At 35.8% G+C, this 19,787-nt stretch overlaps 1 protein-coding gene across 1 annotated transcript in view; it reads right to left on the bottom strand.

Annotated features, from left to right (window-relative positions):
* Positions 1-2,223: 2,223 nt before the first annotated feature.
* The window catches only part of MICU3 (mitochondrial calcium uptake family member 3), a gene marked incomplete at its 5' end in the record, with an annotated part of 88,548 nt that continues 70,984 nt past the window's right edge, over positions 2,224-19,787 (bottom strand). The window contains 5 exons of the mRNA XM_007954954.1: positions 2,224-2,292; positions 3,313-3,470; positions 5,129-5,237; positions 14,141-14,312; positions 14,927-15,027. Coding sequence (XP_007953145.1) covers positions 2,224-2,292; positions 3,313-3,470; positions 5,129-5,237; positions 14,141-14,312; positions 14,927-15,027 — 609 coding nt within the window. The remainder of the gene's footprint in view (positions 2,293-3,312; positions 3,471-5,128; positions 5,238-14,140; positions 14,313-14,926; positions 15,028-19,787) is intronic.

Raw genomic sequence — 19,787 nt, 5'->3', positions numbered from 1 at the left:
TTTGTTGAAGATTTTTGCATCTATATTCATGAGGGATATTGGTCTGTAGTTTTCCTTTTGAGTGATGTCTTTGCCTGGTTTTGGTATGAAGGTTATGCTTGCTTTATAAAATGAGTTAGGGAGGATTCCATCCTCTTCTATGTTTTGGAATAGTTTGAGTAGGATGGGTATCAGCTTTTTAGCTGTGCAGGTCTGGAGTGTCCTTGGGGTTGCTGGCAAGTAAAACCTGTTCTTAAGCACCTGGAATCTGGGAGAGTGCTGTCTCTTTAAATATTCAAAATGGTCAAGCTGCTTGTAAACACTCAAAATGGTGGCACCCTCTGGACAGGCAAAACTGCACAGCTCAGCACACCTTTCTCTTTGCCTACTCCGTTTATTCCCCAGCCACCAGAGCAGTCCTCCATGTAGTCCCTGGCTAGCAGGGCTGATTTTTAGGTTAAGTCTTAGGTCCTACCACCACTCAGTACTCTCCAAGCTGTCCGTGCCATCAGGATCCCTCAGGATTGCTTCTAGCCGTAGCTCCGTATGTCTCCTTTTTTGGTATTTTCATGCAATTCTTTCTGCTAGTTGGGGTTTAGTACACTTCTATATTCTTCTCTTCAAGGCTCAGGGGTCCAGGATTATCATCTGTATCTGTGTTAATTGGTTTCCCTTTTCTTTGCTGAAGAGGGTCTGTGCAGTCTTTCTGCCTAGTCTGCCATCTTACAGGAACTCTCCCCCTTCCATCTTCTTTTAATGCTTCTTGTGTCATTCAGTATTTTGCCCATAGAATTCTTTAATATTGCAACTTGAGGCTTGAATTTTTTCTTCAGTTCTTTCAGGTTCAGAAATGATAAGTGTGTTCCTCCCTTTTGGTTGTCTAACTCCAGGTCTCTGCACATTCCATTATAATACTCTGTCTTCTTGAGCTGCCCTTTGAAATACTCTGTTTAGCTCTTTTACTTTACCATTTCTTCTGATCACTTTCGTTTCTCTATATTCAAGAGCAAAGTGCAGTCTTTTCTGACATCCAGTTTTAACTCTTCTTTCTTTCTTTCCAGTCTTTTTCATAACCTTTTGCTTTCTTCATGTATGATATCCTTGATGTCATCCTAAAACTCGTTTGGTGTTTGCTCTATTCTTGAGATAGTCTCTACATTCAGATAGGAAGTACTCAAGTTGTACTTTGGCTCTTGTGGGCTCATGTTAATTTTCTTCAGCTTCAACTAGAACTTGCTTAAGAACAATTGATGGTCTGTTATGCAAGGGGTCCTTGGCCTTGTTCTGAGTGATGATATTGAGTTTGTCCATCATTTCTTTCCACAGATATAATCACAATTTGATTCCTGTGTGTTTTATCTGGTAAGGTCCACTTGCATATTTTCCACTTATGGTGTTGAAAATCTCATATATCCTCCTCAACTATTGCCATCTACGGTAACAGTGTATAAATAATAAATAACATGACTTTTCCATCAGACAGGATGAGGTTTAAATCCTGGTATGCCACTCACTAGCCTTGTGACTTTGGGCAAGTTACCTATTCTCTAAGCCCTGATATTTCCATGCTTTAAAATGGGATACCTGTGAAGATTAAGTAAGTTATTATATGGGGAAGAACACTTAGTATAGGGCCAAAAAAAAAAAAAAAAAAAAAAAAAACCCAAACTCACTGCCTTAGAGTCGATTCGACTCATAGTGATCCCTCTGTGGGTTTCTGAGGTGGTATCTCTACGGAAATAGACTGCCCAATCTTCCTTCCAAGGAATGGCGGGTGGGGAACCTAATAATAACTCCAAAAAATTAGGTACTATTATTGCACCTAATGTTCAAAATTATGATTCTAAAATGTAGTAACAAATATTTCTTAGATTGAAACTATCTTTGATCACATCCATCCAACTTGGATTCATTATATCATATCTGTTCAAGTAAAAAACAGGTTAAACAGAAAAATTTTTAATCAAAACATTTCAATGAGAATGCCAGTAAGATGAGTATGTATTCTGTATTCCAATCCATTTTTAGATCATATCTTAAAATGTAATGTAATGTTTTATCATAAAGCCTAATTCTTAATTTGAATTAATGGATTAAAATGAAATCATGCCTTCTGAAAAATCAAAAATAAATTATAATTCTATATATTTCAGCTATTTTCTGAATATTATAATAGAAAAATTTTGACTCTTCCTTTATTATTACTGAGCCATCATATTTAGAAAAAGAGAGAAATTAACATACTTATCTGCTATGAAGCTCCTTCTTCAGACAGGATTTGAAAGTAGGATACTTCTGAATTGTTTTATAACCCTGTAGAATAGAGAATCAAAGTCTATAAATATAAATAAAATGTTATAAAAGCCATCAGTATGTAATAAATAAAAATACATAACACCTAAGAAAGCAACCAAATGATAGAGATTTAACAGCATAAAACTTTATATTTTAATTTGATCTACTCTAAATTTCTTGAGAAAAAACAAAATGATTTTCAATATATGTTCATTTTGGTTTTCTGTGGCATCATCTGAAATGTTAACAAGAATCCACTAGGTGGCAGTTAAGTACAAAACACCTTTATCAAAAAAAAAGCTTGGGTTTTAAAACTGTATTAAAAAATCTTTAAAAACATTTTCTAAGATGAATCTTCTTCTTCTTTTTTTTTCATATATACAATTTTTTTTTAATGTGTAATACTTAGGGCTATCTTGCCAAAGAGGGAAAATTCAACATTCTAGGTGTTAACCTTAAAAAAATCCTTTTATTTTTCTGTTTGTGGCACATCTACAAATGTTAGCTGTGTAAACATTCAGATTCATGCTGTAATTTTATTCTTTAAAAAACTTTCTTAGAAAAAAAATCACTGAATTTACAGTAATTAGTTTGTAGTCTAAGATGTCACAGAAAAAAAAGTTCACCTGACAAAAAACATTTACTTATTTTCCCTATAAAAAGCATTGAATACGCAGTGACATATTAGCTGCACACTGCCTCCTAGATATCTGTTAAGTGAGACTCAGTGATATACTGAATTTTTCAAGAATATGTGGAACATTTCTTCCCCCACAAACAGGGATAAGATATAGAACTAATCGAATATGAAAATAAATTATTGAAAATAAAATGATTTATCCTTTTAAAAAATCCATTATCTTTTATTACCTCAAATCCTTTTTGAAAGCAGGTAGGGGATACATTTTTTCTTTTCAAATTAAACATTTCATGTTATGGCTTTAAAAATTTCTAAAAACTGCTTCTGAAACTTAGATGGATTTTTCTTTTCTTTCAGATTTTTAAAAAAGGTTATCAACAGGTTTAAAATAGGTTTACCCGGAATCCTCTATGTAGTCTGTCTTTCATAATTCCAATAAATTCTTTATAACTTAATTGATCATCCTTGTCAACGTCAAAAATCTTGAAGACAGTGTTCACTAAATGTGGTGAAAGTTTGAGGCCGGTGGCTACATAGACAGCACGCTTGAATTCATCTAGATAAATGTCACATAAAAAGAAGAAAAGCAAACCATTAATATCATCTTGATAATATATGCTAATTACTGGAAAGATTGTAAAAGTTTGTTTCTAAACCTGAGTCATGATCTTTTATATACCACACAAAGTTTCATTAATCATGCTGCCTTGAGGGAACAAATCTCTGTGGTTTTAATTAAAAGAGCAAGAAGCAGTATCTTAGTAATGCTTAATAATGCCTTATTTATTAATTAACTGTTTGATGAGCACCTACCATCAGCCAGACAGACTTTGGAGGTCATTTAGATGAAAATGTTCTGAAAGAACTTACAGTTCAAATGGGAGACGAGACACTTGCCCCAATAACCATAAAACAAAAGGCACCAACTAAGTGCTAGGAGAATTTGGAGATGAATGATTATATTTGTCTGAAGCATGGAGTAGGGAGAAGAGAGAGAAGGGTAGTGATTAGGCAAGGCTGTGGCTTTGTTTTGAGCTGAGCTCTGAAGGACAGATGGATGTCAGCTTAGAGAGATGAGAGAAATGACAGACACAATGGCATGAATGAAGAGGGCATCAAGGAGATGTGAGAGCACAATCAGAGAAGAGTGAACAGTCAATTTGGGTAGAGCTCAGGGAAGCATATGTTGTTGTTATGTGCCATAGAGTCAGCCCCAACTTATAAGTGACCCCTCCTTGGCTTTCTGAGGCAGTATCACTACAGAAGTAGATTGCCCAAGGGAAACATATAAGAGCTGGGAAAATTCCTTAGAGGGGACCCTGATGTGAGGAACCTATACATTTTTCCAGTAGGTAATTTGGAAACTTAAGTTTCCCACAGCAGGTACATTGGAGAAAGATTATTCTGGGAGTTGTCTGAGAAACACTGAAGAGTATTTGCTGACAGAAAGCTGGTATTCCAAAGCCACAGACAAGGCCATCCCTCACATGGAGGTGGTAGAAGTGGGTTATTGCTCATGTGATTAAGTTTTCTAGGACCAAGCTATCATGAGACGGATACACCATTTAATTCTCTTTGTTCTGATTTCATATTCATCAACAATCTTCTGAAGATCATTTGACTTGTTATTTCACCTAGAAAAAGAGTGAGCTGGTCCTGAGGAAAATAGCATTCAAATTTTTATGACAGCTGTATTTCTTTTTGTAACTTAACCAAATCAGTAACTCAATTTTATACATAACTCTCAACATTCAGTTAATCTAAGTCCTTTGCTGAGAAGTGGCTGTGCTGACAAGTAAGGTTTCTGAGCCAGCAGGGGCTATAAGCAAAATCAGCAAGATAAAAAAATGCCATCCTGTAAGGATATCTGAGGCATGGCTAGCTGGATCTTCTCTAGGTAGACATATATCCCTCAATGTTATCAAATGACCACGAGGTTTCTTCTTCTTTGACTTTTACAAATATTATTAGCATTTCCTAATAATATGAAATGAAGGGCAATAATAAACAATACAAACATTTAGCATATTTCCCTAAACTTTGCTTAGTTTTTTTTAAAGTGTCAGAACTAATTTCCTACTGAAAATATACACTAGACTTTCATTCAGGCAAGCTGATGGCTAATATGACATATCTAATTAATTCGTTACCAATATTCCTCAAAACAATGTAGGATTATTTTTTGTTGTTAATTTTTAAAAGATGATTACTTACCTTGCCCAATAGAACGACTTGCAAAGTTATACATATTCAAGGCTATTGCAAAGTCTTCTAAGTTATTCAAAAACTGGAAAAATGATCTGAATTCATCAAATGTGATGCCCTATATTGAGGAAACATATGTACATATATTTGGTCTTGTCAAATTTATTCATATAACTACCTACTTTTCATAGAAGTACATAGATTAAACATCTGGAATGTGTCATGAAATAAACATGTCCAGGGCACAGAAAACCTTATTTTTCCAAATGAAATGTAAAATTCAAACAGATTTACTACCACTTAGTATTGCTGTTACAATTAGCAATTACTGTCTGCATAATGACAATGCAAAATGTCATTATACAGTAGCATATTTTCCCCTATTCTTGCCATGATAATGAAGGTAGGGCAGCAGAAAGAAGCACAGTGGAACCAATGTAGATCCTTCTAGAGTTAGCATAGGCTATTTTCTTGGCTGCTAAGCATAAGGTTGGTGGTTCAAACTTATCAGCCGCTGCTCAGGAGAAAGATGAGGCTGTGTGCTTCTGTAAAGATTTACAGTTATACTCCATCCTATAGGGTCACTATGAGTTGGAATGGAATAAATGTCACTGGTTTTTTGTTTTTTTTTAACTCTTCTTATACAATGGTAATTTTGCTCTACACATTGTCGTCAACCATGCTCTTTTCACTTAATATGTCTTGGAGATAAAGAACTTTCTTGGTTTTTTTTTTTCAGTTGCATGGTATTCTATTGTATGTTGTCATTATTTGCCGTTGAGTCAGACCTGACTCACAGCAGCCCTTCCTTGGGTTTCCAAGGCAGTATCACTATGGAAGTAGATTGCCAACCTTCCTTCCGAGGAGGCACTATGCTACCAGAGCACAGATACATCAATTTATTTAACCAGTGGCTTACTGAAAGACATTTAAGGAAGTTCTAATTTTTTGATATTAAAAACAACACTGTAATGAATAACCTTGTACATCTGTCGTTTTACATAAGAATGATTATCTGTAGGTAAAATTCATAAAAATCTAAAAGATTTTAGTCTTTCATCTTTAAATATCATCTATTTATTCAACAGATAGTTTAGATGCTGTGGATACACAAATCAACAACAACAAAAATACCAGCCCTCCTGGAGCTTACATTCTACTTGGGGGAGACAGATAGTAAACAATAAAAGTAAGTCAATTATATAGATTATTCAGATAAACAACAAAAAATAAAAATAAGCAAATTATACAGAGTATTAGGTGATAATGCTATAGGGAAAAACCAAAGATTAAGGTAAGAAGTAGAAGGGAATGCTACAGGAGGGAATTATAATTTACAAAATAGGCTATAATTTATATAAAAGCTCAATATGCTATTTATAAGCTATTATTTATATAATAGATTATATATTATTTATATATAAAATTGGATAGGGTAGGCCTCATCCAGAAATAACATAACAAGCCATGTTGGTATCTAGGGGAAGAACATTATGGGAGGGAAGAGAACATGTGTAAAAGACAAACACCTGGTATTTGAGAGTAAAGGCCAGAGTGGCTGAAGCAAAGTGCGCAAGTAGAGAGATGGTAGGAAATGATGTCAGAGGAAGGATGGGGAAGCAGACTGTGTAGGTCTTGTAGGCCTCTGTAAAGATTTCAGCTTTTGAGAAAAACAGGAATTTATCCTAATAAGTTCTAAATCATGGTGTAAAGCATTTCCTTAATTGCTAGATTGAGAACAGACTATAAGAAGGCAAAGTTAAAAGCAGAAAGAGAATTTAAAAGATGACTGTAATAATCCTGACAAGTGAGAAGGGTGACTCAGATGGTAGCAGTGGAAGTAGCAAGAAGTGGTCACATTCTGAAACGTAGATTCAATAGGATTTGCTGATACATAGTGTAGAGTCTATATGACGATATGAAGAAGAACATGGCATCAAGACTGGAGGAAGAATTATTAACAACCTGTGATATGCTGATGACACAACTTTGCTTGCTGAAAGTGAGGATGACTTGAGGCACTTACTGATGAAGACTGAAGAATACAGTCTGCAATATGGATTACGTCTCAATATAAAGAAAACAAAAACCCTCACCAACTGGACCTATAAGCAGCATCACAATAAATGGAGAAAAGATTGAAGTTGTCAAAGACTTCACATTGCTTGGTTCTACAATCAATGCCAATGGAAGCAGCAGTCAGGACATTAGACGACATATAGCACTAGGCAAGTTGGCTGCAAGGGACCTCTTTCAAGTGCTGAGTAGCAAGGATGTCTCCTTAAGGACAAAGGTGCACCTGAAACAAGCCATGATATTTTCAATCACCTCGTATGCATGTGAGACCTGGACAATAAATAAGGAAGACCACAGAAGAGTTGATGCTTCTGAGTTGTGGTGTTGGCAAAGAATGATCAAAGAACTAACAAATCAGTCCTGGAGGAAGTGCAGCCGGAATGCTCTATGGAAGCAAGAATGGCTAGACTTTGTCTCACCTACTTTGGTCATGTTGTCAGAAGGGACCATTCCCTGGAGAAGGATGTCATGCTTGGTAAGTTGGAGGGTCGATGAAAGAGGGGAAGGCCCTCAACAAGATGGACTGACACAGTGGCTGTGACGATGGGCTCAAGTATAGTTAGGATCATGGAGCTGGCGTGGGAACGGGTGGTGTTTCGTTCTGCTGTGCATGGGGTCACTATGATTCAGACATGACCTGATGGCATCTAACAACAACAGTGTAGAGTCTGACTATAAGGCATCCAAAATTCTGGCCAGAGTAGCTAGAAGAAAAGAGTTTCTATTAATTAAAACAGGCAAGATGGTGTGTGGAGTGTTTTTGTTGGGTACGTGTGTGTGTGTAAGATGATCAGGCGTTTCATTTTGAAAACATTAAGCTGAGATGTTGATTGGCTAGCCAAGTAGAGATGCTGACTGAGTAGGGAGTAGGATGAATAAGTCTGGAATTGAGAAGAGAAGTTTGAGCTGAAGACACAACCTGAAAACCAATATACGACTACCTACCAAAAGTAGTCCTAACTGCACCTGAGTGATATTCACTATCCAACTGCCTGGTTAATACCTTTACTTTGATATTTACTATGAATCTCAAAATTAACCTGTCCAAAATAAAACTCTTGATTCTTTCATAACTCTGAAGCCATATTCTTACTTAGGTCAGTAAATGATACCATGACTTCACCTTGTGGCTCAGGTCAAAATCCTAGGAGTTCTTGATTCCTCTTTTACCTTCACAATATAGCCCATTAACAAATTTTATTGGATCTACTTTTTAGGTGATCCAGTATATAACCATTTTTTTTCTGCTTTCACTCTGGTATAAGCCATGCTCATCTCTTGCCTGGACTCCTGTAATTGAACCTTAACTTGGCTCCTTGTTTCAAAGCTGGGCCAATTAAAACCTATTCTCTATATAGCAGTCAAAGTGATCTTTTTTGAAACAATAAATTAGATCATATCAGAGTGTCAAAGAAGATACTCAGTAAGTACAGAATAAATCACTTCTACGCTCCGTATCACTCCTATATGCTAAAACAAGAGTTGGCAATTTCTTTTTAAATTTATTTTTATTTTTGCAGTTTTCCCTCCCCTCCCCTCCCATCCTGGTAACCAACAAAGAAAGTTTCCTTCCATATAGAAACCTTTCCTTGACTTTTTACAATAATGAACAATTAATAGATAATATTTGTCCCTCTGTGATTGACTTACTTCATTCAGCATAATGTCCTCCAAGTTTATCTATGTTATGCGGTGTTTTGCAGATTCTATATTATTCTTTAGTGCTGCACAGTATTCCATTGTGTGTATGTACCATAGTTTGGTTATCCATTCTTCTGTTGATGGGCACCTAGGTTGTTTTCACCTTTTTGCTACTGCAAATAGTGTTCTTGTCCTGGCTTTCACTTATATAGGATATATACGTAGTAATGGGATTGCTGGATCAAATGTTGTTATTGTTGTTAGGTGCCGTCGAGTTGTCTCTGACTCATAGTGACCCTATGCACAGCAGAACAAAACACTGCCTGGTCCTGTGCCAGCCTCATGATCCTTGCTACATCTGAGCCCATCGTTGCAGCCACTGTGTCTAGCTATTTTATTGAAGGCCTTCCCCTTCTTAGTTGACCCTCCAGTTTACCAAGCATGATATCCTTCTCCAGGGAATGGTTCCTTCTGACAACCTAACCTAAGTAGGTGAGACGAAGTCTGGCCATTCTCGCTTCCAAGGAGTATTCCGATTGCACTTTTTCCAGGACAGATTTGTTAGTCCTTTTAGCAGACCATGGTACTCTTAGCATTCTTCTTCAACACCACAACTCAAAAGCATCAACTCTTCTTTGGTCTTCTTTATTCATTGTTCAGCTCTCACACGCATAAAAGGTGAATGAAAATACTGTTGGTGAGGTGCAACTTAGTCTTCAAGGAGACATCTTTGCTTTTCAGTACTTGAAGCAGGCCTTTTGCAGCAGATTTGCTCCATGCAATACGTCGTCTGATGTCTTGACTGCTCCTTCCATTCGTGTTGATTTTAGAACCAAGTAATATGAAATCCTTGACAACTTCAATCTTTTCTCCATTTTCTCATTAACAACTGTGATATGCAGAAAACACAACTTTGCTGGCTGAAAGTAAGGATGACTTGAAGCACTTACTGATGAAGATTAAAGACTAGTCTACCGTATAGATGATACCTCAATAAAAAGAAAACAAAAATCCTCACAACTGGTCTAATAAACAGCTTCATGGTGGATGGAGAAAACACTGAAGCTGGATTAAATGGTATTTCTAATTCCAATTTTTTAAAGAATCGCCATACTGCTTTCCATAGTGCTTGTGTTATTTTACAGTTCCACCAGCAGTATATGAGAGTTCCAATCTTTCCACATCCTCGCCAGCAGCATTTGTTATTTTCTGTCTTATTGAACTTTGCTACTAGTGGTGGGGCAAGATGGTATCTTATCTCATTGTTGTTTTGATTTGCATCTCTCGAGGGGTTTGCTATGAGTCGGGTCCAACTCGGCAACACATAACAACAACAACAACAATGGCTAATGATCGTGAATATTTCGTCATGAGTTTGTTGGATATGCCTGAGTATCCTCTTTGGTGAAGTATGTATTCATGTCCTCTGCCCATTTTTTAATTGGATTGTTTTGTCTTTCTGTTATTGAGATGTTGGAGTTTTCTGTAAATTTTGGAGATAAATCCCTTGTCAGATATGTTGTTGCCAAATACTTCTTCCCAATCTGTACGTTTTCTTTTGACTCTTTTGGAGTCTTTTGAAACATAAAAATTTAATTTTTACGAGGTCTCATTCATCTAGTTTCTCTTCTGCTATGTGCATTTTGGGTTATGCTTGACAGTCTATTTATGACAATTTTTTGGTAAAGGGCAAGAGAACATACATTTTCACTTTTGTAGGCCATATTGTCTCTGTTATGGATCCTGGCTGAAAGCAAAGAATATCAGAAAGATATTTACCTGTGTTTTATTGACTATGCAAAGACATTCGACTGTGTGGATCATAACAAATTATGGATAACAGTGCAAATAATGGGAACTCTATAACTCTTAATTATGTTCATGAGGAACCTTTTCATAGGCCAAGAGGCTGTCATTCAAACAGAACAAGGGGATACTGCATGGTTTAAAATCAGGAAGGGTGTGCGTCAGGTCTGCATCCTTTTACCATACTTATTTAATCTGTATACTAAGCAAATAATCCAAGAAGATGGACTATATTAAGAAGAATGTAGCATTAGTATTGGAGGAAGACTTATTAACAACTTTGCTTGTTGAAAGTGCAGATGACTTAAAATATTTACTGATGAAGATCAAAGACTACAGCCTTTAGTATGGATTATATCTCAATATAAAGAAAACAAAAACCCTCACAACCAGATCAATCAGCAACACCATGATAAATGGACAAACGATTGAAGTTGTCAGTCTTGGATCCATAATCAATGCCCATAGAAAAGCAGTAAAGAAATCAAACAACATATTGCATTGGGCAAATCTACTATAAAAGACGTTTAAAGTATCAAAGAGCTATGATGTTACCTTGGAGACTAAGGTGTGCCTGACCCAAGCCATGGGATTTTCAAAAGCCTCATATGCATTTGAGAGCTGGGCAATGAACAAAGAAGAAATGATATATTTGAATTGTGGTGCTGGCGAAGTATAATTGAAAATGCCACGGGCTGCCAGAAGAACAAAGAAATCTGTCTTAGAAGAAGTACAGGTGGAATATTCCTTAGAAACAAGAATGGCCAGACTTCATTTCTCACACTTTGGTTATGCTGTCAGGAGGGACCATTCCCTGGAGAAGGATATCATGCCGGGTAAAGTAGAGTCAGTGAAAACAGGGGAGACCCTCAATGAAATAGACTGACACAGCGGCTCCAACAATTGGCTCAAGCATTGCAATGATTGTGGGGATGATGCAGGCTCAGGCAACGTTTTGTTCTGCTGTACAGAGTTGCTATGATTAGAACAGACTCAACAGCACCTAACAACAACAATGGTGTCTGTTACAACTACTCAACTCTGTCATTATGCCATAAAAGTAGCCACAGACAAAATCAATGAGTGTGGCTGCATTCCAGTAACACTTTATTTACATAAAAGGAGATGGGGTAGTTTACAGACCCTTGCTTTAAAGTTTAAACCCTTTACTGGCTTAACTCTTAAAATCACCATTGGAATAAAATTTAAACTCCCTACCTTGGCCTACAAAGTCCTGTAAGATCTGACCCATATCTCTCTTCTTCCTTATCTCCTACTCTTTAGTTCATTTATGTTACTTTTTCAAATATTCTAAGCTTTTTCCTTCTCAAGTGCTTGCCACTTACTATTTGCTCTTCCTGGAATACTCTTCATTCAGATCTTTGAACAGCTCTTTTCTCAAAAGCCATCTCTTCAGAAAAGTCTTCCTTTGTCATCCACCTTCTCTGATTCTCAAGACTTACGGTCCCTTTTTATAGGATTTATAACTTTCTGTGAGTATGTAATGTACTATTTGTTTTTGCTTATTTGTTTATTTTGTCACTCAACTAAAGAAGTATTTCTCTGACAGAGAGAGGTTTTCTTATCTTGTCTCTTCATCCCCAGAGGATACGATAAAGCCTTAGTAAATAGCAGTTTGTGAATAAATATCTGTTGGATAAATGAATGAATATCAAAGTGCTTTAGAAATATTAAGTGCTATTCAAATAGTAGTAGTTGCTACAGGTTGTCTCTGACATACCAATATTTAAGTTACAAGGAACTGTATTTATGACTGTATTTTCTGTACTACCTACAATGTTGCAGTATGTGATTTGCTGATGTTATCATTCTCAGATGTTTACTCATAGATGTTTATATGTAATGTCTCCAACCCCCAAGGCAAATAAAGATTAGATTTATAAAGATACTGATAATAAAAGGCAGTAAGAGCAGAAACTGGAAAAAAAAAAAAGATGTATTTGATTTACCTCAGAACTGACTTACAACAGACTTGTTGGAACTGCAACCTTGTTGCAACCTGGAGACTCAATGAATTATTTTGGAGGGAATAGGGTGAGTGGTAAAAGGGCAAACAGTATGTAAGGTATAGTAAGGAATATTATTGGTTTAGAGTGTCCTGGGTTTGAATCATTGCCAAGTGTTCGTGACAGCCTCAGCTTCATTCTTTTCTAAAGAGAGATGTCAATTCCTGGGAGGCTGGTTTTGGGGATTTGATGAGGTAATACAAGGGGGAAAAAAAAAACATGGTACAGAGTAAACATTCAATCAATGCTGGCTCAGTTACCAAATTTTCCTTTTCTACTTAACAATTTGTAGTGCTTAAGATACATATCTATTAACGAAGTTTTCAGAATAATAACTTTTTAAGTTATTATTATGAAATTAACTTTTTTTTTAAGATTTTTACTTTGAAATAATTTTAGATATAAAAACTAGCGGCAGAAGCAGTACAAAGCTTTCCTGTAATGCCTCAACCCTAGAATTTAACTTTCTGAGATACTGATTCTGATGTTTCTATTTAATAAAAGAAAAAAAAAGCACATTCTTCGAGGTCCTGAATAATATCTTAATAGCTTGACAAAGTAGGGCAATTTCCAGTATTATGTTTTAGGGACGTTTATCTATGCAAAACAGATAAAAGTCTGTGATCAGCACATATGTAAACTGCATCAATGGCCAAAGGCATCAAAAGGCCAAATGCATCAAATCCCTTTTTCTCATTCTTAGAGTCCTGAAGAATTGTTAGCACTAACACAGTGTATTTATTCTAAACAAAGTCAAACTATTTGCAAGTTATACTAGGATGGATAAACCTGATCCTTCTATAAACACAAATAGAAGGCAATATATTCAAAACATCTCATGCTTGAAGGGTAACTTGTAACATCAGTTCTATTTGGTTGCAGTGATGCATTCAAATACCACTAGATAATGCAACTGCTCAGAATTGCTGACAACAGATCTGTTACTACACAAATAGACAATCAGTTGTTCCAGGTTCTTAAACATTCATGCCATTAAAACTCTTTGAAAAATTTCACTTCAACTGCTGATAAGATCACTCACTCATCAATGGCTATCTTCAAATGACCCTTCATTAAGGGTATTATAGAAATGAATAAGGTGTGACTGAAATGATGTCAATATAAACTTTTATAAGAGGCGATGTTTACGTAGTAGTCAAAGGATATAGCTCAGTAGAATCCTTTTGAAAAATGATATCTTTAATTTTAATAAAATATATTTTTTAATAACCTTAAGGGTTTCAGGATACCCCTGAAAAATATGGATCTCTAGCCAGAATTTTAAATTAATTGATTTTAAAAAATTTAGCACAGAGAAAAGCTAATGAACTATATCCAAAGTATTCTACTAATCAAGAGATACAAAATAATTAACAGAAGGCCAATATATTTTATAATTCTCTATTTTCTTATAATATAGAATTACAAGATAATTATATGTCTAGCAAAATAAATATAAAGGGTTTGATACCTTTTCCTCAGGTATACTGTAACGCACATTTTCCAAAAATACTGATGTATTTTCCACATTTGTATATCTCAAAAGAATATGAGCAAAATCTTCTTCACTGATGGTATTCATGCCATTAGAGTAGGAAAGGAATTCTATTTCTAGAACTTCTGTTTGTAGGTTGTCCATGAATCTGTGACAAACATATGATAAAGAATGAACAAGATAAAATGATATAAATGTTATATGGAAATAATTTAATTATATGATGACACAAAGCTTCATGAAATTTTTCTTTGTTATGTGAGGCTTTACCACCTAATCACTGTGGCATCTGGGGCAAGTTACTTTAGCTTCTCAGGATTTTGATTTCCTCATCTGTAAAATCAGGATAACGAAGGTACCTCAAAGTGTAGTGAACAGGCTCAAAGTTAATGTATTGTGTGTATCACATAGTAAACACTATATATATATATATATATGCTTGCTATTGTTACTGTGGATTATTAAGACTAAGACGTAGGCAGCATCCTTACTTCTGAATATCTTGAATATCTAGGAGATAACAGTCAATCTAGAGATGCAGACATTTTCACTATTCAGTAATGTCATGTTGTAATTACCAATATAACCACTGTCATATAGGTACTGATAGAATTGACACATTTGTTAGTGATAGAGTGGGCGGTATCTGCAGTTAGGATGAAAACAGCAACAGGATGTATTTGCACTAGATTAATTTCTGAGGTCCCTTCTAACTTTAGCCTGCTAACATTTTTCAATGGAAATATAAAAATTAAGGCTCACCTGTAAAAATCTTCAAAATTTAGCTCAGCTTTTCCTTTTCTTCCAAAGAAGTGTACAAGAAGTGTGGTATCTGCTACTAAACATGTGATGTCATCAGCACGCTTGAAAAATCACAAACTAAAAGTTAGCTACAATACAATATTGGGGTTAATATCTACAAAAGGATTTAATTACCAACATATAAATAGCATAAACACAAATACTTGAGGCTATCTAATCAAAATCAAAACACAAAACCAAACTCATTGCTGTTGAGTCAATTCCAACTCATACTGACCCTACGGGATGAAGTAGAACTATCCTCTAGGGTTCCAAGGCTGTAATGTTTAGGGAAGCAGACTGCCATGTCTTTCTTCTTCAAACAGACGATGGGTTTGAACTATTCATCTTTAAGTTAGCAGCCAAACTTTTAGTGACTGTGCCACCAGGCTCCTGTACATGACTATATAAATGCTTGCAATAATAGTTAAACTCAAATTTTGAAAACAGGAAACTGATCTTTATTCTTAGAAAAAAAATTACAAAGATAATTAAAAATGATTACATTTTAAAAAGTTTTTTCCTCAAATTATGCATGTAAGGTAGGTGTAAATTACTTAAAATAATTGAAAATTCTTTAGTAATCATCTACATATTCTATTTTTATTTAAGTACTTTTCTTTGGATTTTCCTTATTCTGGTAGTTAAAGCTGTGTGTCCACTTGGGTGGGCAGCTGGATGTAGTTATTCTCCATGAGGAGACCATAATTATCTGCATGGTAGAATCTGCTGTAAGCAGCTAGGGAGCTGTCTTTGGGGTTTGGCCTGCTCCCAGAATATAAAGAGAAGCTTTGGGAAAGGTCTCTAGCTTTTGGCACATTTGAATCCTGCATTTGGCTGCGTTTTCATAACCAGTGGCTTCCTGTGTTGCTTGACAATCTTAGGGTTGTTCCTGTGCTTAAACTAGTGGCCTACTGTGCTGTCTGCTGATCTTGGGATTGTACCATTTTACCTGCTGACCTTGGGTTCATCAACCTCAGCAGACAGCAGCTGCCTGAGTTAAGAGATGCCTCTATCTCCAGTGGGCCTGGAATTAAGAGGCAGAGCTGAAGCTCAAGATTGAGGGGTCTTCACCTAGCCCCTAGAGCTGGCACTCTCAATATGGACTTGTAGCCTCCTAAACTATAAAGCAACACATTTCTGTTTGTTAAAACCACCTACTTGTGGTATTTCTGTTGTAGCAGCATTAAAGAACTAATACACTAATCACCCTAAAAATCCATCTTTTAAAGGATCTTTGTAATGATGTCCAAAAGAAGAAAATTCTTCAGATATACTGAAAATTGTGGGGCTGACAACAAAGCAGCTTCCTTAACCATAATACTTTGCTATTAAATTAGAAGATACTCCATTTAGAAGGAAAAATTTAGTAATGTTGCCTTGTAATACACATTAAGCCAAAAACCAAATCCACTGCCATCAAGTTGATTCCAACTCATAGCGACCCTCGTATGGTTTCCAAGGGTATAAATCTTTATAGAAGTAGACTGCCTCATCTTCCTCCCACGGAGAGACTGGTGGGTTTGAATTGCTGACCTGGTTAGCAGCCAAATGTATTACCTACTATGCCAGCGGAGCTCCTGGAATATACTATATTCCAGAAATAGCTGTAATTTTTTCAAAGAAAATTCTTACATAGCTTTTTGAGTAGATAAGAAATTAATTCTACAAGATTTTCCTTCCCTACTCAAATTGATCAGCTGTTTTCACAAGTGTTTCAAAAATAGCCTGACTATAGTCCTTATAGGGAGCTCTGGTAGCATAGTGCCTAAGGCACTTGACTGCTAACCAGAAAGCTGGTGGTTCAAAACCACCAGCCACTCCTTGGAAGGAAGACTGGGCAATCTACTTCCATAGTGGTATCACCTCAGAAACCCAAGGAGGGTTCGCTATGAGTCGGATCTGACTCGATGGCAGCGAGTTTGGTTTGACAGTTTTTATAAAGTTTTAATGGCCTAAGAAAATATTTCTTCTCTTTAAAATAACTTCACAGGTTTTTATTTTCCTTTCTTTTCTTCCTCATCCCATTCCTCCTATCCTCCCTTTGCTTCTTCCTGCTTTCCTTTTTCATTTGACCATTAACTCATGGCCATTTTACGTGATGGCAGTAAGTTTGGTTTTCTTTTTTATGGCTTATAAAAATCACAAAATGCATATGATTTAAATAATACTATCATTTTCTATATCAAAAAATAGCTGCAAATGGCCACTTAAAGGTACCTTGTTAGAATGTATCAGTTCTTGGGCAGGATCCTGATAGTACTTCACAGCAAACTAAGAAATAGGAAATACTTCTCCACAAAGGGTCAGTCTTTTTCTGTTTCCTAACAGTAAGTTTCATCTCATATACTTTTCACAGACTAAAATTTGACATTCGTTTGATTCCGCAAAGGATTCTTTCCAAGCTGTCATGAAGATAGCTATTTGATCCTTCATAACATATCTGAAATCTTTATTTCCATTCTCTCTAGACTAATTCTTCTTCTTCTTTTCTAATAACTGGTACGGAGTAACAGAGACTACATCTTCTTATTGCTCACTTTTCCTCCATTAAGCTGTTTTTTAACAGTTGTTTATTTGCTATTTAGATTACTCATTTCTCTTAAAACTCTACGACGCAAGCATCTATATTTTAAATTATCTAAAATAGGTGGAATCCTTTAGTAAATCCCTTAATAATCATCTATATAATTACTAATTTAGATTGGATTTCCCTAATCAATCTCCAGCATATAACCTCCATGTAATTGGTGTGGAAGATATCACTAGTTCTTCTCAAGGTAGCTTGCTAAGAAGTCCCTAGTCTTCTCAGGAATTGGAGTACCTAAGTAGTTGCCTGGAGCACAAGTAAGTACTTTGAAGATTTGATAGTGGTTTGATCTGACTGCTAGGGTCAGAAACAGTGCAGCCAGGCAGCCAGGCGTCACACACTATTTTTTGAATACATCTTCAACAAGGTTATTGTGCATGTTGAAGAACAGTAGTGGTACCAGCCTTTCAGGGCTTCTTGTGTGAAAGTAGACTAGTGTAATGTAACTAATGCTAGAAAGGCACTAATTTCATTAGTAGACCATTTTAGGTTGAGGAGTCAGACTGCTCTAAAGGGAAGAGGACAGGATTTAAAATTGGAAGACCTGGACTCACTAACTTTTCCAGAACTTCAGTTTCCTTACCTGTAAAATGGGAATAACCTTATTTATAACACTTGTTTTAAAAAAAACAATGAAATCTGATGTTAATTATTGACACCCTTTTGTAATTTAGTTCAGTCATGTTTGATCAGTTTATTATCATGAAACAGCTAAATCAGGAGGGGGACAGAGTATTTGAGAAAACATCCCTAAGTGTGGCATTAGACTGTAGGTTCTACTCAAAGTCAGCAGGAGGAACCAGGGTATCTGAAAGTTAGAGGAATGGGGAAAAAAAGAAAGACAAAAGTGATAAGAAAAGGAAGGTGACAAGTGTTGTAGAAAGAGCTGCTTAGTTCATAAACAAGCAGTAGTGTGATGAGCAGATAAGATGATTTCATGTGTTAGGTTTACAGCTTTGATTCCTGACTCTTCTTACCAGCTATATGGCTATGGGGATGTTAGTCTTTCTGAGAATAGTACTGTTAGGCTCAGGAATAATATTACACACCCTGCCGAGTTGTTTTAAAGACTAGAGAACATGTAAATCAGTTAGCATTCTGGAAGGCATATGGTAAATATTCCATAAATTTTAGCTTTTTGTTTTGCTAAATATACTTTAAGAAATTGAAAAAGAACAAGGTAATAATGTTGAGTATTTGTGGAAGAAAAAGCATTTTTATGTTGTACATTCTTATTTCTTTTTCATTGTTGGAACTCTACATTCTGGGCCGGGGTGGGGTGGAGGGAGAAAGCCTGAAAATGAAAGATTACAGGAACAGCAAAAGTTAATGAACTCAGATAACGTAATAACTGAATGTTTTCCTCCAGGGCTGTGATGTCCTTTACCTTAAGACATAATACACTGAAATGTAGATGGCGTTGTTTTACACAGCTTTAAATAATGACCTCATTCAGGAAGTTTTTCTTATGCTCACTGAGCAGAGCAGATCTTCACTTACAGTCTTTCATCATCAAAATCTTATTAGATTTAGGTTGCATTTAGCCACATAATCCAGATCCAGAGAGGCATAAGTAACAGTTTGACATTGTGGAAAAAAAATTAAAAAATGGAAATGGTGAAAACATTTTTTTCCCCCTTTATTCAGTGAAACAGAGCACTGTTCAGAGTCACTGAAAACTATACCAGTGTCCTTGGTATCCTAACAGTGTTATATAACTTAAATCACATAAGGGGTGAGACAAAAATAGAGACTTTATCCCTTTGATTCTTGTGCTCATTGTTAAAATAAAATGAATTCAGGTGTTTTCATAACAAAGCAAGAAAACAAAGCCACAAAAGAACCCATATAAATGAAAACCATTATCTAACTTGTTTTGATTAAAAATTATTTATAACAATTTCACTAAAAAGGAAAAAAGTTAATAAAATTGCACGAAATACAAACATGTTAAACTACTGAACAGTTTAAAGATATCCTTTTAACATATTTTTATTGATTAAAATATAATAATCTTAGCAAGTTCTATCCAAGTCTGGAGGTAATGTTCTAACTCTCGTCAACAAAGTTTTAGAATATTCTATTGAAACTTTTGGATTTTAAAGTTATAGCATTCTCATTCGGATTCCAGGGACCCCCGGAAGGAAGGTTGGGCAATCCTACTTCCGTAGTGATACTGCCTCGGAAACCCAAGGAGGGGTCGCTATGAGTCGGGGCCGACTCGACGACACA

Source organism: Orycteropus afer, unplaced genomic scaffold (assembly GCF_000298275.1).
Source record: "Orycteropus afer afer isolate SDZICR_OR568_19922 unplaced genomic scaffold, OryAfe1.0 scaffold00483, whole genome shotgun sequence".
Classification (NCBI taxonomy): domain Eukaryota; kingdom Metazoa; phylum Chordata; class Mammalia; order Tubulidentata; family Orycteropodidae; genus Orycteropus; species Orycteropus afer.
Note: the sequence above shows the minus strand (reverse complement) of the source record. Positions and strands in the feature narration are given on the sequence as shown.